Source organism: Salvelinus namaycush, chromosome 16, assembly GCF_016432855.1.
Source record: "Salvelinus namaycush isolate Seneca chromosome 16, SaNama_1.0, whole genome shotgun sequence".
Classification (NCBI taxonomy): domain Eukaryota; kingdom Metazoa; phylum Chordata; class Actinopteri; order Salmoniformes; family Salmonidae; genus Salvelinus; species Salvelinus namaycush.
In genome coordinates this window covers 44270740-44289247 of record NC_052322.1, presented here as the reverse complement: position 1 = coordinate 44289247, position 18508 = coordinate 44270740, and the positions used below count along the sequence as shown (strand labels likewise).

At 45.3% G+C, this 18508-nt stretch overlaps 1 protein-coding gene across 4 annotated transcripts in view; it reads right to left on the bottom strand.

Moving 5' to 3' along the window:
- The window catches only part of LOC120061474 (brefeldin A-inhibited guanine nucleotide-exchange protein 2-like), a 40087-nt gene that overhangs the window by 2413 nt on the left and 19166 nt on the right, over positions 1–18508 (bottom strand). For 3 of the 4 annotated variants that reach the window (XM_039011311.1, XM_039011313.1, XM_039011315.1), the window contains exons 19-38: positions 16659–16810; positions 15023–15151; positions 14504–14662; positions 14212–14359; positions 13898–13994; positions 10714–10754; positions 10466–10635; positions 9876–10027; positions 9531–9703; positions 9258–9418; positions 5958–6088; positions 5305–5434; positions 3177–3312; positions 2867–3005; positions 2492–2549; positions 2178–2295; positions 1429–1583; positions 1127–1301; positions 843–981; positions 350–467 (exon numbers count right to left, since the gene is read on the bottom strand). In XM_039011311.1, the coding sequence (XP_038867239.1) occupies positions 350–467; positions 843–981; positions 1127–1301; positions 1429–1583; positions 2178–2295; positions 2492–2549; positions 2867–3005; positions 3177–3312; positions 5305–5434; positions 5958–6088; positions 9258–9418; positions 9531–9703; positions 9876–10027; positions 10466–10635; positions 10714–10754; positions 13898–13994; positions 14212–14359; positions 14504–14662; positions 15023–15151; positions 16659–16810 (2681 nt within the window). The remainder of the gene's footprint in view (positions 1–349; positions 468–842; positions 982–1126; positions 1302–1428; positions 1584–2177; positions 2296–2491; positions 2550–2866; positions 3006–3176; positions 3313–5304; positions 5435–5957; positions 6089–9257; positions 9419–9530; positions 9704–9875; positions 10028–10465; positions 10636–10713; positions 10755–13897; positions 13995–14211; positions 14360–14503; positions 14663–15022; positions 15152–16658; positions 16811–18508) is intronic. The other variant, XM_039011314.1, reaches the window with a different exon arrangement.

Sequence of the window (18508 nt, the reverse complement as noted above, 5' to 3'; positions counted from 1 at the left end):
CAAGCTGTTAAATAATCAGTGTCCCTTCCTCTACAGAATTCAAATTCATTGCCGGAGGGGAAAGGAGGCCAGTGAGAGGCTGTCCTACTGCTCGTTATTCAAACCATTTGACCTATTAGATACGTCAATTGGACGTTAGGGGAAATGGACTGTCTTCTTTTCCTACTGCCTACTCAGGCGAGGTATATAGAGTTGAAATGGTGCTGGCAGACACGTGTTCACAAACAGTCTTCCAAAAAAACAGATCGCACTTGTCACTGCAAGCCAAACCCAGTTGTCAGTGTGTGTATGTGTGTGTGTGTGCAAACGCGCAAATATTTCAGTCCATGTGGATGTAGGTGTGTGTAACCTTATTGTCGGTTAGTCGCAGCGTCCTGCTGAGCAGCACTAGGAGCAGGCTGGTCCAGGCCTCCCTGTGACTCTCTGAGGTCAAGCTGATGAAGTAGGACAGAGCCTCGCTGCACACCCTGAGGACAGGACCGGACCAACATTACCACATATTGCACTGCTGGGAGTGAAACATCCGTACAAACCAATGCTGAAGAACCTGTTACAGCTTGACCAAGCAGGGAGGCAGCCAGAGGACTAAGGATGACATGTTGGAATCACATTTACATTTCATTTGTTGTTGTTCAGGTCACACAGAATATTGGATCCACTTTTACCGAGAATTTAACACATTGGGGTTTCCCCCAGGCTGCTGCCTCTACATCATTGGTGTGAACACATGCTTTTATATCTTTAATTATATAGTGCTTTAAAAAGGAGCCAAAGTCACATTACAATTGTCAAGGTTTTTCACACCATGATCCCCCCAGTCTTTCCTTCCCCAGGACACTCACAGCAGCAGCCTTGTCTGGATGTCAGGCCAGGAGTCCTGGAGCTGCCGGTCACAGTACATGCGGAACAGAATACGCAGGCTACAGGCTAGACTACTAGTCTCCTGCTTCAGCAGATTGGGCTTCGACTTCCCCTTAAATCCTGAGACAGAGCCAGGCAGACAGACAGATGGATGGACAGAGAGACAAGAGCATCCTATATCAAAACATTTATATGACAGCCTGGCCGATTAGCTCATCTGATAAATACTGTAAACACACCAAGCGAGACAGACAGTTGAACACACCTGCTCTCCAGAGTGCAGTCCTCTGCTCGTTGTTGGAGTTGAAATCTCTGGCGAAGGTGTGCGACTCCAGCAGGCAGTCCAGCAGCTTGAAGAGGTGCTGGGAGGAGAGGTGTCTGTACATGCCCTGCTCCCCCTGTCCAGGGTCCCCCTCTACAGCCTCCTCCAGGGCATCCCTCTTGGACAGACACAGCACAGAGCCTCGGTCAATTCCCCAGCAACATGTGTTTTGGGTGTAGGGTATCAAAGCCATAATTAAGTACATGTTAATAAACATCATGACTTTATATTCATAAAGGACAGACATGGTTGTGATAAACCTGTGCCGCAGCCATATTGTCTACATCCTCCTTCTTGCTGGTTGCCGGGTAGAAGACGATGTTGTCAATGGTCTGGATCAGCTCCAACTGCACAACACACTTGATGAGCAGCCCTGCAAACAGCTTCTGGTCTGACATCCCTGACACAGAGCACAGAGGCATCAGGTCTGACATCCCTGACACAGAGCACAGAGGCATCAGGTCTGACATCCCTGACACAGAGCACAGAGGCATCAGGTCTGACATCCCTGACACAGAGCACAGAGGCATCAGGTCTGACATCCCTGACACAGAGCACAGAGGCATCAGGTCTGACATCCCTGACACAGAGCACAGAGGCATCAGGTCTGACATCCCTGACACAGAGCACAGAGGCATCAGGAAGATGACACGGTCGCCCTGTTTATAGCTCCTAGCCAACTTTGCATTATTATTATTATTATTATTACATTATTTGCTCAGAACGTTTCTTACATTGCTCTTTCTAATATTTATTTTAATTTGGGGGATTTGTGTGTATTGTTAGGTATTACTGCACTGTTGGAGCTTGAAACATAAGCATTTCCCTGCACCTGCAAAATATAGGTACGCGACTAATAATACTTTTATTTGAATAAGAGGGACCAAAGAGAGACTGGGGTCAAACGTGGAAAATGACATGAAGGATAATGAGGTAGAGAGAGAAATGTGAATTGAGGGGCGAGGGCCAAATATTTCTGCAACCCGTTGCTTACTGGCGTGGGGTTTCCCTTTCCAGGTGTCATCGCTGGCGGTGGATATCTGGCTCTGCCCTCCTTTCTCTGACAGGGCCCTGTCATAGCTGTTCTGAGACTGGGTGTCAAAATCTACATCCTGTAAACAAACAGACAAATACAGCCAATGAGATGAGAAGGTTCGATCTGCATGTTTGTTTAAGAACTCATGTCATAAACAGGACCAGATCAATTTACAAGAGTCAAATCGCTGCCCTTTCTCTTGTTACTGTCTGTCTAATCAGGCTCAAAGGGAACTCTTATCAGATGGTTCATAAATGTTATTGTTTGCTCACCATGTGTTTCCCATCACCAGCCTCCTCTTCCTGACCAGCCGGTCGCCATGTCAATAGGCTGATGAGAAGTGCAAATAGAAATGTGCAAATCGTCAGTCATGTGGTCTGTGGGAGTAAGTGTTTCCTGTGTTCTGGCTGGCCACATGATGTGTTCATGAGTCACCATGGCCTGCAACAAGTTCTGCTCATGACTAGACAACATCTGACAGCACTGTTAATGCACACACACACACACACGCACATCTTCTCTAACAGTGTGTTTTCTGTTAATATATAAAACACACAGAATATATTACTGTTACATTCATGGTGATGGGTTGCTGAAGTTGTGAGAACATCAAGGTGACAGACAGGCCGGCCGGCAGCAGAACTCACACGTGTGGGCTGGTGGTCTGGAAGATGTCCAGCATACAGGAGCAGGTGACGTTCCATACCTCTGGGCTAAACTTCTCCCCATTCAGGATGACCAGGTTTTCCAGGCAATTAATCCCTGACCGGGCCAACTGCTCATTATCTGCGGGAAGAGAAAATACTGATGTCATTCACCATTACGTCACCTAACTTTACATTTCTGGTAAATTGTTACACATATAATTTTACGGTAGATATTTAATTAGTTAGGGGTGTGTGTGTGTGAGTCAGCTGTGTTTTTCCTCCCTATCACTGTTGAGAGGAAGGCACCCACCTTGTCTGACGCACCACTGCAGCTGAGTGAAGATGTCAGCCAACAGGACCTCACAAAGAGGTTCATAGAACTGGGTGAAGACGTCACAGATGGCGTACAGAGCGTGGTTACAGGTCGTGGTCATCCACTCATGCTTCTACAAGAAGTCACAAGACACAAAAAAATATAAATGCAACATTTCAGAGTCAGTCAGTCACAGTTCAGGTAATCAGTCACAGTTCAGGTAGTCAGTCACAGTTCAGGTAATCAGTCACTTGAAATAAACTCAAAGCCCTAATCTATGGATGTCACATGACTGGGAATACAGATATGCTTCTGTTGGTTAGATAACTTAGAAAGAAAAAAAAAGTAGGGGCATGGATCAGAAAACCAGTCAGTATTTGGTGTAACCACCATTTGCCTCATACAGCATGACATATCTCCCTCACATAGAGTTGATCAGGCTGTTGATTGTGGCCTGTGGAATGTTGTCCCAATCCTCCTCAATGGGTGTGCAAAGTTGCTGGATATTGGCGGGAACTGGAACATGCTGTCGTACACATCAATCCAGAGCATCCCAAACTTGCTCAATGGGTGACATGTCTGGTCAATATGCAGGCCATAGAAGGACTGGGACATTTTCAGCATCCAGGAATTGTGTACAGATGTTTGCGACATGGGGAGGTGTATTATTATGCTGAAACATGAGGTGATGGCGGGCGAATGAACGGCACAACATTAGGCCTCAGGATCTCATCATGGTATCTCTGTGCATTCAAATTGCCATGGATAAAAGGAAATTGTGTTAGTTGTCCGTAGCTTATACCTGCCCATACCAGTGGGGTTATTGACATCAGCAAACCACTCGCCCACAGGTCTGTCATCTGCCCGGTACAGTCGAAACTGGGATTCATCCACGAAGAGCACATTTCTCCAGCGTGACAGTGGCCATCGAAGGTGAGCGTTTTCCCACTGAGGTCGGTGACGACGCCGAACTGCAGTCAGGTCAAGACTCTGGTGAGGATGACGAGCACCCAGATGAGCTTCCCTGAGACGGTTTCTGACTGTTACACGTGGTCTGCCGTTGTTAGGCTAGTTGGACATACTGACAAATTCTAACAGCTTATGGTAGAGAAATGAACATTCAATTCTCTGACAACCGCTCTGGTGGACATTCCTGCAGTCAATATGCCAATTGCACGTTCCCTCAAAACCTGAGACATCTGTGGCATTGTGTTGCATGACAAAACTGCACATTTTAGAGTGGCATTTTATTGCCCCCAGCACAAGGTGCACCTGTGTACTGATCATGATGCTTCTTGATATGCCACACCTGTCAGGTGGATGGATTATCTTGGCAAAGGAGAAATGCTCACTAACAGGGATGTAAACAAACTGAGTACAGCATTTGAGAAATAATATTTTTGTGCATATGGAACATTTGAGATCTTTTATTTCAGCTCATGAAACATGGGACCAACACTTTATGTTTATATTTTTGTTTAGTATAATTCCAGCAGAAACTCCCATAGGGCCACAAGCTTTTTTGTCTTGGACAAGGCTTACTTAACTACTTACGTAAGGACAATAACTATAGTCACCCACCTCGGTCTGCTGCTTAGGGAGCTTCATATTGTTGAAGATACGGAAGGACAATAACTATAGCCACCCACCTCGGTCTGCTGCTCAGGGAGCTTCATATTGTGGAAGATACGGAAGGACAATAACTATAGTCACCCACCTCGGTCTGCTGCTTAGGGAGCTTCATATTGTTGAAGATACGGAAGGACAATAACTATAGCCACCCACCTCGGTCTGCTGCTCAGGGAGCTTCATATTGTGGAAGATACGGAAGGACAATAACTATAGCCACCCACCTCGGTCTGCTGCTCAGGGAGCTTCATATTGTGGAAGATACGGAAGGACAATAACTATAGCCACCCACCTCGGTCTGCTGCTCAGGGAGCTTCATATTGTTGAAGATACGGAAGGACAATAACTATAGCCACCCACCTCGGTCTGCTGCTCAGGGAGCTTCATATTGTGGAAGATACGGAAGGACAATAACTATAGCCACCCACCTCGGTCTGCTGCTCAGGGAGCTTCATATTGTGGAAGATACGGAAGGACAATAACTATAGCCACCCACCTCGGTCTGCTGCTCAGGGAGCTTCATATTGTGGAAGATACGGAAGACGATGCGGAAAAGGTCGTGCCACCAGTGCTTTTCAAAGGTGTGTCCGTAGCTCTTCATAATCTCAAACATCACAGTCAGACCCCTGTGACAGAGAGACGCACATCATAATCATAGATAATCATACATGAATATCTATTGGGCTCAAAGCATCAAAGTTGGTTACAGCCAACTATAGAGCCAAACGTCACGTTCGAATGATGCACGCATACTAGCAAACAACAATCCCCGTAGCAGATAGCTAACTATAGACTGATGTCGGAACCATGGTAAACTTAGCAGTAAGTGAAGACCATGAAAAACACAGACTGACGAGTATAGCCATGTTCAACAAGTATATCATTCTTCTGGCTTTATCTAGCTGTATTTGGGATATGTTACCTTGCCTCGCTGGCTTGCTTGGTAATCAAATCTGCGATGTTATAGACAATAACCATCTGTTTACGTGTTTGCAAACTTGCAAAAGCTGCATCTGAAGTCAGACACGATCGTGCTTACTTCCATGTAAACAAACCACGTTCCGATTTGGAACTGCGTGCGTTACCTTTGACGACGCGGACAGGAAATGGGTCTATACCTGTACACAGACCTGAGGTCAGATGTTTTACCTGGTCCTTATGTCCAGCTTGCAGCGGTTGATGATGCAGGACAGCTCAAAGAGGATAGGGAACCAGCCTCTCACCCACACCCGGTCCCCTGGGGCCACGTTCATGTCGTCACTGGTGTACTCCCGCAGAGCCTGGGGACAGACCGGGAAGACCCTCAGAGGAATGGAACAGGAACACCGTGATGCAACATTCTCAGATGGCGTACAGTGCAGGCTTGATTAGAGAGCAATGTAGCAGTTTGTAATCTAGGTCTGGGATGTACTTGGTGATTCTGTGTGGCCCCTACCCGTGGCCCGTGTGGTCCCTACCCGTGGCCCGTGTGGTCCCTACCCGTGGCCCGTGTGGTCCCTGTTAACTCCAAATGACAACTAGGTTTCAGTGGCTGTTGAACGTTTTCCTCATTTGAACCCTCAACAGTATTACCTGTCATGGTTGAAGGTCTCTGCTCCATTTCCTGTGTCAGTTTCAGTGTCTATATCAGTGGCTGGAGACATCTGGTAGGTTTGGGCCTATTAATGTGTCATTTTCGATAGGAGGCTGATTCTCAGCAACAGCCCTTCCAACTGGATGATCATTTACTTTTCACAATCTTGAGAGATGCACTCTGACAACGGTGCAGCCCAGGCCTCACAAATATCACCACACCTTCTTGGCCAATGACTACTCCCGGTCCTTTCCACTCGACAGTCAACTCGTTTGTAGTACACTTTGTTCCCAGTCTCGTACTTCTCATCTGAGGGGACGAAGCTGCGAATTCTCTCTGAACACTCTCTGCTTCAGTGAACGCTTTTCTCGCTGCATGTAGTGCTGAAAGGTGCCGTCCCAACCTCACACTGGTCCCTTCTAGTTTGTTTGTGTGTCAATGACTCCCATAAGGGATGGTCTGCCAACAGGCAATTTAATTTCAAATCATTCAGTAAGGGGATATCTGCTGGGACCACCTGTTTTAATGTGACATTTAATCTGACCTATTTTCACTGGTATCATGATTTTCACATGGTGTACTTCTTTCATATTTAGTTGACTGACATTGCTATCAAACCATTTAGCACCACACACACACTGTGCGTGTACACACAGTATGACTCACAGCAGGTCCTATAGGACTCAACTATAAAGACCTGTGTCAGAAGCAGACTGGTTTGAAAACAGAGTTACACTGCTCTCTCTGATGACATTTTCCTGTTAGTTTTTATGAGGAACAATCATGTTAATCTTTAACCCATTGGTAAGTGCTTTGACAAATAGCACATTTTTATCTCCTTCCATAACTGTCAAGTGGATTTGTGCCGGGCAATGGCGCCCTCGTCTGGTTGTCTTGAGAACGTGACTTGTTGGCACCTTTTCTCTGCTGCTCGGTGTGGTATACCTCGTCACTCACTTGCATTCCATCTGTTATTGGCACGACAGCCATCTTTTACACCCATTTTCTTTTTTTTTGTGCCGACTTCATTGATGCAAAAGTTAGCAGAGTACAAGCAGTCAAAGCCAACTGTTTCTCCCTACCATCCATACAGGCAGTATCTACCAATGTGAAAGCTAACAGGCAGATTACACAGCTCGCGCAAAATAAATGTAGAAATCTATATTATTCAATTATTGCACCCACACTGCTCGCGCCCGCCAATGAGCGTCTGCGATGCCAACGGCTAAAATAGAAGTCAGTTCTATTTCTGACGCAGATGACGCTGCAAGTCCTGCCTCTCCCATCTCCTCATTGGTTTATAGAAGCAGGTACCCACGTGCCATCTCCTCATTGGTTGTACCCACGTGGGTGACTGAAAGACGAACGAGGTCGGTGGCGGTAATGCACCTAATTTATGAAAGTTGCCAATCGCAATATTAAGTCAAGAGAATAAAAAGCCTAGGAGGAGAGATGACGAAAAACGAGTCGGTTGACCATTTTATGTGTGGATTAATTGTCGGAGTAGAGGACCTTGTGCATTTCAGGTAAAATAACAACTCAATGTTTATATCCCAGGACAAATTAGCTAGTAAGTGCAAGCTAACTAGCTAAATTGCCATAAATGTTTAATGCTTTTTGACCTGTCCCCAAATTAATATAATTGGTTCAGAGTTTGTTTTGATATTTTAACCTGCGTGTCGTGATCGTGTTTGGTGTGGGCGGGACAATGCACGATGGCTCATGCGAGCAGCCGGTTTGGGCTCCGTGTAACACTGCATCCGGAAGAACCACGTCGTACTTGCACATCCTATTTGACCTCTGTTCGAAATCAATTATGTCGTCCGTCATTGCAACCAACAGTGGTGTAAAGAACCTAAGTAAAAATACTTTAAAGTACTACTTAAGTAGTTTTTTGGGGTATCTGTACTTGACTATTTATATTAAAAAAGGAACGTAACCACATTCCTAAAAAAAATATTTTACTTTTTCCTCCATTAATTTCCCCTGAAACCCAAAAGTACTTGTTACATTTTGAATGCTTAGCAGATTATGAAAATAGTCTAATTCACACACTTATCAAGAGAACATCCTCGGTCATCCCTACTGCCTCTGATCTGGCGGACTCACTAAACACATGCTTCCTTTGTAAATTATGTCAGTGTTTGAGTGTGCCCCCGGCTATCTGTAAATAAAAATTGTGCTGTCTGGTTTGCTTAATAAGGAATTTTAAATGATTTATACTTTTACTTTTGATACTTAAGTATATTTAAAACCAAATACTTTTAGACTTTTAGTCAAGTAGTATTTTACCTTGAGTCATTTTCTATTAAAATGCATCTTTACTTTTACTCAAGTATGACAATTGGAAACTTTTTTCACCACTGGCAACCGAAATGTCTCTAGTAACACTGTCAAAGTTTGAATATGCCTCGTAGGTACTGCTTTTCTCTTCTTTAAGACACACATAATCTAGTGCTCTAATCAGAGTTCCCATACCATCATCCTGGTTCAAATCCTTGGTGGATATTTCCAGTGCTGTATCTCTTGCTCTCCCTTTGAGCGTTAATACCACCACAAGTGCTTGCTTTTTCTAGTCCAGATTGGTAACCCATGTCCAGATTTCAAGTTCCTTTTTCCAACTGTGTTTTTTTACCCTACCCGGGGCCTGTGTGGTGCCTACCCTACCCGGGGCCTGTGTGGTGCCCACCCTACCCGGGGCCTGTGTGGTGCCCACCCTACCCGGGGCCTGTGTGGTGCCCACCCTACCCGGGGCCTGTGTGGTGCCCACCCTACCCGGGGCCTGTGTGGTGCCCACCCTACCCGGGGCCTGTGTGGTGCCCACCCTACCCGGGGCCTGTGTGGTGCCCACCCTACCCGGGGCCTGTGGTGCCCACCTGCGGCCGGTCTGCGACATATTTAGCGCAGTGGCGGATGAGCCGGATGGCCTCCATACTGGTGTCAGGAAAGGCAGCGTTGCACACAAACTCAGACAGACACTTGACCGCATCCTGGAAGGAGTCTATGGCTGCTGCAAAGTGCTGCTGAAACGTGATCACTGTGGAGGAGAGAGAAATTGTTACATCAGCAGTCCATTTCTCTACAGAGTTGGCCGTCGACTGTCAGTCAAAATGGTTAGCCACAGTCCTGATGTGACTGACGGTACTCACTGACTATGTGGCCAGTAGTCTGGAAGGCCAGCTCCACAATGGTCTCGTCGTGATCCGAGGCGGCCTGGTGGAACACAGAGAAGATGTTCTTCCAGCCGGAGCGGATATTGGCTGCCTGGGAGTTTACCATCTGGGCCACACAGCGGATCACCATGTCCCTGATAGTGGGAGACCTGTGGAGGAGAGGGGGTCAAACAGTCAATGGTTTGTTGTGAGTGTGTAGAGGGAGGGTTTTCCCTCTCATCATATCCTCAAAATTGACCCAAATCACCTCTGCCTCTTTCATTTTACTCCCTTCACATGACCCATTTCAAGAACTGTCCCTTCCCCCTGGTCGATCTCTACCTGTTCTTCTTCACGATGTGTTCAAATGGCCGGAGGAAGTCCTTCTGGAAGCGGAAGTTAGCCAGCTCTCCTTTCTCCAGGAACTTCATTGACAGCTGCCTCAGAGAGTCCACCGCAAAGATGGCCACATCCTCGTTGGGGTTGCAGCCCACCTGGCAGAGTAGCAAACACACAGGCATAGATCCACAGTCAATAGATAGGCTACGTCTTTGCATAATCAGGTTAGATTAATAGATTAAAGGGATATTTTGGCAATGAAGTCCTTTATCTACTTCTCAGAGTCAGAGGAACTAGAGGATGCCGTTGTTATGTCTCTGTGTCCAGTACGAAGGAAGTTGGAGGTAGTTTCACGAGCTAATGCTAGGAAGCATAGGTGCAATGACTGCAAGTCTATGGGAGTCTGCTAGCATGCTACCGCTAACTTCCTTCATACTGAGGCCAGAGACAAAAATGGTATCCAAAGTATCCCTTTAATACTATCGATGGACTAACAATGCTCAATGCAGCGTCTCCACTAAAAGTGTTTCTTAGTCCAGAAGTAGGCTTAATCTGGTTCTGGGAAACCATTCTTACTTTAGGTAGTCACTCACCTTGTTGAAGTGGTCTCCAATGACCTGCCAGATGCGTGACCACTGCAGACGGATGCGGTTCATGTTGTAGTAAGATATCTCTACTATCTTCTGCAGACTGAACATCCTCGGCTGGTGAGCAGAGGCCAGCTCATCCATGGAGACCGCACACAACCACCGCACAAAGTCCACTAGGAATAGGACACAGGAACGACGTCAAAAAACACATGCACACTGCCAGATACAGAGAAACACACAGATCCACTTACCGACTGCATTTCCATCTAGCTTTGTGGAACCAGTGAAGATCCTGCAAACAAAGCAAAAGGTAGGTCATGTACTTCCAAATAGCACAATCCAGATCAGATGGCATACAGTACATGACAAAGTATAGATGTCTGACTGCAGACATGGTGTATGGTGATCATGTGTTATGGCTGGGCGATGTGGCCAAAATACAATATCTTTCACATTTGATGGTGTTTGACAGTTTTTGAATAATACAAGTTCGAAATGTGCTTGATAGAAAGTATGTGTTGACACTTTACCAAGTTACTTTAAAATGGGGCTTTCACCATTCGGATTGTATTTATACTGTTCCAATAAAACTTTAACCAAAAGTTGTAATATAGTGGGGACTTTGAATACAGTGTTGTTTGACATGACAACGAATGAAAAAGCCAAGGAGGGGTTATTGTGACAGGGTAGGAACCAAAGTGTTGGTCAGTGTTTCCCCAGTGGATCCTAATTAGATGTTACATTACATTTTTGCTCTTACTGTAGCTTTGATGTTGCTAACTAATAGTGTAACTATAGAACCCTTCTGGATTTAAATTAAGAAGCAATGTGGAAATCAGCATCGTTGTCATGAATATCTGCAGCAATGACCATGCAGACTGTCACTGCGAGTGGTTGTTGTGACTCGTAGTAGTGCAAAAACTGCTCTCCTTGAGTGACAGGGGGCGGGGCTTGGTGTGTGTGGAAAGAGAGGGGGAGAGAGACAACTCAAGTAGCAAATGTAGTAAACTATAAAAATTGTATATTAAAACATGCGCAGGAGTGGCGTATCACATTTAACAAACTTAACATTGAAATACCGTTACACAAGGTAAGGTAAAAACCCAAACCGGTCCGTGCATCAATACCGGAATATAGTAAAATACGGTATACCGTCCAGCACTGTATCGCATCTCTCTCACCTGTCCACAGCCACCATTACCTTCAGAGAGCTGGTCTCTCACCTGTCCACAGCCACCATTACTCTCAGAGAGCTGGTCTCTCACCTGTCCACAGCCACCATTACTCTCAGAGAGCTGGTCTCTCACCTGTCCACAGCCACCATTATTCTCAGAGAGCTGATCTCTCACCTGTCCACAGCCACCATTATTCTCAGAGAGCTGGTCTCTCACCTGTCCACAGCCACCATTATTCTCAGAGAGCTGGTCTCTCACCTGTCCACAGCCACCATTACTCTCAGAGAACTGAGATGTGTTCGCATACCCATACTGTATACTTAATGAGTATATAGTACATACTATTTAGTTCATTTTAGTACACTGTAAACAAACAGTATCCTTTCAGTTGAGCGTACTAGCTCTTCGCCTGTCTACCGGAAGTTGATGCTGTTGCTATGCAACCTATTGCTAGCTTTTTAGCGTAACAAATTACTAGTTAGACATTTTATGACTTCGGTTGTGTTCTAAAATTCAATCTGGAGTGCCAGAGTGCGCTCGTAAATTCAGAGCATTGTCCTTTTGTAAATTCAGAGCGTTTCGCACTCGCAGCGCACACTGGACGCTCTGGCCGACGAGTAGGGTTTATTTGAGCGTTCTGACCTTACAAAGGCAGTCAAGCACACAAGATAATGTTGCTTGCTAGCTACTTCCAGACACAAATGAGACCACTGACCATTTTACTCGCCCTAGCAGAGCTGGTTAGGCAGTTATGTTATCCAGAGCGTTGGTGACTAACTGTGCTGCTGGCGACAATTTAATTACGCTTTTTTGCCGACTTTCACGGACACTGGCCATATTCGGGTGTTGAGCGCTCGTATATTCATTATTCTGTGCTCTGGAATCGAAGTAGATCGCCAGAGCGAATTTACGAAAGCACCCGAAAGTCCCTTGAGAACGCACAACGACTATACCATTTAGCTAAGCTAACATGCTGACCAGACAGGACACATCTCGTGCGCGTCGCAAAATAAATTTAGAAATCCATGTTATTCAATTATTGCACCCACACTGCTCGTGCACGCCAACAAGCGTCTGCGATGCCAAGGGCTAAAATAGAACTCCTTTCTATTTCTGACGCAGATCGCGCTGCAAGTCCTGCCTCTCCCATCTCCTCATTGGTTTATAGAAGCAGGTACCCACATGCCATCTCCTCATTGGTTTATAGAAGCAGGTACCCACGTGCCATCTCCTCATTGGTTATACCCACGTGGGTGATTGAAAGATGAACTGTTCTGACGATTGTCGTGGTAATACTATGAAAGTGTAGATGCCGATCACCATATAAGTTCAAAGATGAAAAAGCCTGGAAGGAGGAGAGATGACTAGAAACGATTCGGTTGGCCGTTTTATGTGTGGATTAATTGTCAGAGTAGAGGACCTTGTGCATTTCAGGTAAAATAACAATGTTTATATCCCAGGACAAATTATCTAGCAACAGCAAGCTAGCTAAATAGGACAAATTATCTAGCAAGTGCAAGCTAACTAGCTGAATTGCCAGACATGTTTGTTTAATGCTTTCGACCTGTCCCCAAATTAAATGTCATTGGTTCAGAGTTTGTTTTGATATTTTAACCAGCGTGTCGTGTTCGCGTTTGGTGTAGGGGGACAAAATAAATTTACGCGCGCAGCCGGTTTGGGTTCCGTGTAAGAATGACGGGAATAATCAAGTCAGTAAACGTTGGGTAGTTAGTTAGATAGCCAATATTCTGGCAAGTTTGATGTATAATTAAGCCAACTAACGTTAGGTAACATTAGCTAGCTAACATACCGGAAAATACTGCTGTAATGATATGTGGTTCATAAGGACAGCGTAGCGAACAAATTGTCAGCCAACATAACCTGTAACATAACTTATTTGAAAAGTCATTACATTGTTCAACAATTTCTTAACCTTTGTCATAATTAGTTAAAGCAATGAATTTGTATCCGCTCTCTTACTTCGGCTGCATATTTTCCGCCATTTTCTTCAAATCTGAAAACGATGTGAAGCCACGCCCATTTCCTCTAGAAATGCATTATGGGCCCTAAAGTACGGAAATAGTGTCCTCTGCATGTATACTTCATATTTTGGCAAATTTAGTACGACATCCGGGAACTTTTGGCATACTAACTATATCCATACTATGAACAGTAAGCATACTATATACGCAATTCACGTCACAAATAGTACGGTTAGTGCAGTTAGTATGAGTATTCAAACACATCTCTGGTCTCTCACCTGTCCACAGCCACCACTACACTCTGAGAACTGGTTTCTCCCACTGACTCCTGGATATGAGCCATCTGCCTCCGGTCTGGACCTCCAACCAGGGTCCCTGCAACAGGAAACACATTTAACACACCAGTTACATGCCAAACGGCACCCATATCCCCTACATATAGTGCACTACTTTTGATCATGGTCCATAGATCCCTGGTCAAAAGTAGTGCACTATTACAGGGAATAGGGTGCACTTTGAGACCCTAACTCTGTCTTGAAACACCATTTACACAGTCAATGTCCTTGATGTTCAAGAGCCCTGTGAGACCTACCCAGTCCCAGGGTCATGAACTCCTCTCCCCCGGTGGGGAAGCCCTTGATGCCGGCCTGGCTATCCCGAACCACTCCAGAGATGTAGCGTGTCTTCACCCCCGTGCCAATCAGCTGGGCCAACTCCAGCTGGCTGATACACCGCAGGATCTGCAGAGAGAGAGTTAGGGCCCGGAGGTGAGCCTCAATGTTCTGTTCAAAATGTCTCTACCAAGTGCTACAGTATATAACATGGGTTGGATTCCTGACTAACAGAAGAGATGAGGCAGGGTTGGGAGAAGCCCTCTGACCTACCTCGTGCCAAGAGTTGCCCAGGTAGTTTCCGTCTGTGTGGGCCACAGTGATAAGGGTCTTGATGGTGTCGATGTTCTTCTGCTTCATCTCAGTGATGCTGGAGCTGGCTGTGAGCAGGGTGAACCGAGCCAAGGCTTGGACATACGCATCCCTCTCCAACTACACAGAGACAGACAAAGCCACAGACAGACGGGTAATTAATGTTAAAGATGAACATAAAAGACACAAAAAACTGTCTCTTCTAGGTTATTTAAGTTCATGTTAAGTCTAGAACTATGTTTGATTGGGCGGGGGGGGGGAAATCAACAACAAAAATAATATTTGGTAAGTAAAGTGTATAAGGCTGTGTTTACACAGGCAGCCCACGAATTGGCAAAAGAGCTGATCTGATTGGTACAAAAAAAACTATTAGTGGAAAAAGATCAGAATTGGGCTGCCTGTGTAAACCTAGCCTAAGGTTGCTACATTAGATGTTTTAGAAGCGGAGGTCTAGCTGTGTAGCCAGGGGAGACAGCTAACCTGCATACTGAAGATGCATGCAATCCTGACAGCACAGCGGATCCCCTCCAGACACAGAGAGGCCACCTCCTGGTCGTCACAGTCCTGTAGGCCCACGCTGAAAGCTGCCAGGAGAGGGGTCCACGCCAGCTGAAATACACAGGCAGGTAGAGCACACAGGTTTGAATCATTTAACTTCGTAAAGAACATCGGTCACACACACACAGGGTGAAGTCATCTTCTGGCACAGGTGATAGTCTGGGCTTCTGCATCTACATTTCTTGCTCATCTACTCATAGCGGTGTCAGAGGAAGGCACAGAGCATCATCAAGGACCTCGCACCTCCCAACCACCAGCTGTTCTCTCCCTTACCGTCAGGCAGACACGAGGTCTGATACCAACAGGCTCAGAAACAGTTTCTATCTACAAGCCATCAGACTTCTGAACACTGCAACCGAAACTGCTACAGACCTTAGAAAGGCAGGGTAGAATAGATATAGGTCTGTAGCAGTTTGGGTCTAGAGTGTCTCCCCCTCTGAAGAGAGGGATGACCGCGGCAGCTTTCCAATCTATGGGGATCTCAGACGATACGAAAGAGAGGTTGAACAGGCTATTAATAGGGGTTGCAACAAAACGAAAGAGAGGGTCCAGATTGTCTAGCCCGGCTGATTTGTAGGGGTCCAGATTTTGCAGCTCTTTCAGAACATCAGCTATCTGGATTTGGGTGAAGGAGGAGTGGGGAGGTTTGGGCAAGTTGCTGTGGGGAGCGCAGGGATGTTGACCGGGGTAGGGGTAGCCAGGTGGAAAGCATGGCCAGCCGTAGAAAAATGCTTATTGAAATTCTCAAATATTGTGGATTTATCGGTGGTGACCGTGTTACCTAGCCTCAGTGCAGTGGGCAGCTGGGAGGAAGTGCTCTTGTTCTCCATGGACTTTACAGTGTCCCAGAACTTTTTGGAGTTAGAGCTACAGGATGCAAATTTCTGCTTGAAAAAGCTAGCCTTTGCTTTCCTGACTGACTGCGTGTATTGGTTCCTGACTTCCCTGAACAGTTGCATATCGCGGGGACTATTCGATGCTATTGCAGTCCGCCACAGGATGTTTTTGTGCTGGTCGAGGGCAGTCAGGTCTGGAGTGAACCAAGGGCTATATCTGTTCTTAGTTCTGCGTTTTTTGAACGGGGCATGCTTATCTAAGATGGTGAGGAAGTTACTTTTAAAGAATGACCAGGCATCCTCAACTGACGGGATGAGGTCAATATGCTTCCAGGATACCCGGGCCAGGTCAATTAGAAAGGCCTGCTCGCAGAAGTGTTTTAGGGAGCGTTTGACAGTGATGAGGGGTGGTCGTTTGACCACGGACCCGTAGCGGATACAGGCAATGAGGCAGTGATCGCTGAGATCTTGATTGAAGACAGCAGAGGTATTTGGAGGGCAAGTTGGTCAGGATAATGTCTATGAGGGTGCCCATGTTTACAGATTTAGGGTTGTACCTGGTGGGTTCCTTGATGATTTGTGTGAGATTGAGGGCATTTACCTAGCATGTTTTAGGGGTTTTAGGCTGGGTATCTGTAAAGCTCTTTGTGACAACTGCTGACGTAAAAAAGGTCTTTATAAAATAGATTTGGTTTGATTGAAGCTGACTGACGCTGCAGTACCTTGAACATGGGCCGGACGTGCTCCAGGTGGGTGGCGCTGAAGAAGGGGGCCTGGGCGTGGCTTACAGCCTCCATCAGGGCCTTGGCTGTCTTCGCCATCTGTTCCATCTCAACGTCATACAGCAGACGACGCTGCTTCTCATTGGCTACGCCTGCAAAGAGAGACCGCCCACATTATCACAACTAATCTCTCGTGGACAGACAACGTAAAAACATCTGACAAAATGATGTAAAATATTAGGTCTGGGTTGACAGTATCACATGACCAACACCTATGTTTCCTAGGCAACCAGTAAGGCTACAATTCCCCCTGGGAAGGTTGGCGTAGGGTTTCAGCTGACACATAATACATACAGGATTAGATAGTTTGTCAGAGAGACATGCGTTCAGAGAGACATGTGTTCAGACAGTTGGGACATTGAGGATTCTGCATTATGATGCATTAACATGACACTACAACCTTCTACAACAGTCATGTTAGAGCCCCATTTACATGACACTACAACCTTCTACAACAGTCATGTTAGAGCCCCATTTACATGACACTACAACCTTCTACAACAGTCATGTTAGAGCCCCATTAACATGACACTACAACCTTCTATAACAGCCATGTTAGAGCCCCATTTACATGATACTACAACCTTCTACAACAGTCATGTTAGAGCCCCATTTACATGACACTACAACCTTCTACAACAGTCATGTTAGAGCCCCATTTACATGACACTACAACCTTCTACAACAGTCATGTTAGAACCTCATTAACATGACACTACAACCTTCTACAACAGTCATGTTAGAGCCCCATTTACATGACACTACAACATTCTATAACAGTCATGTTAGAATCATTAACATGACACTACAACATTCTATAACAGTCATGTTAGAACCCCATTAACATGACACTACAACCTTCTACAAGTCATGTTAGAACCCCATTAACATGATACTACAACATTCTATAACAGTCGTGTTAGAACCCCAGAAACATGACACTACAACATTCTATAACAGTCATGTTAGAGCCCCATTAACATGACACTACAACATTCTATAACAGTCATGTTAGAACCCCAGAAACATGACACTACAACATTCTATAACAGTCATGTTAGAACCCCATTAACATGACACTACAACATTCTATAACAGTCATGTTAGAGCCCCATTAACATGACACTACAACATTCTATAACAGTCATGTTAGAGCCCCATTAACATGATACTACAACATTCTATAACAGTCATGTTAGAACCCCATTTACATGACACTACAACCTTCTATAACAGTCATGTTAGAACCCCATTAACATGACACCGCAACATTCTACAACAGTCATGTTAGAACCCCATTAACATGATACTACAACCTTCTATAACAGTCATGTTAGAGCCCCATTTACATGACACTACAACATTCTATAACAGTCATGTTAGAGCCCCATTAACATGACATTACACCATTCTATAACAGTCATGTTAGAGCCCCATTAACATGACATTACACCATTCTATAACAGTCATGTTAGAGCCCCATTAACATGACATTACACCATTCTATAACAGTCATGTTAGAGCCCCATTAACATGACATTACACCATTCTATAACAGTCATGTTAGAACCCCATTAACATGACATTACAACATTCTATAACAGTCATGTTAGAGCCCCATTAACATGACATTACAACATTCTATAACAGTCATGTTAGAGCCCCATTAACATGACACTACAACATTCTATAACAGTCATGTTAGAACCCCATTAACATGACATTACAACATTCTATAACAGTCATGTTAGAACCCCATTAACATGACATTACAACATTCTATAACAGTC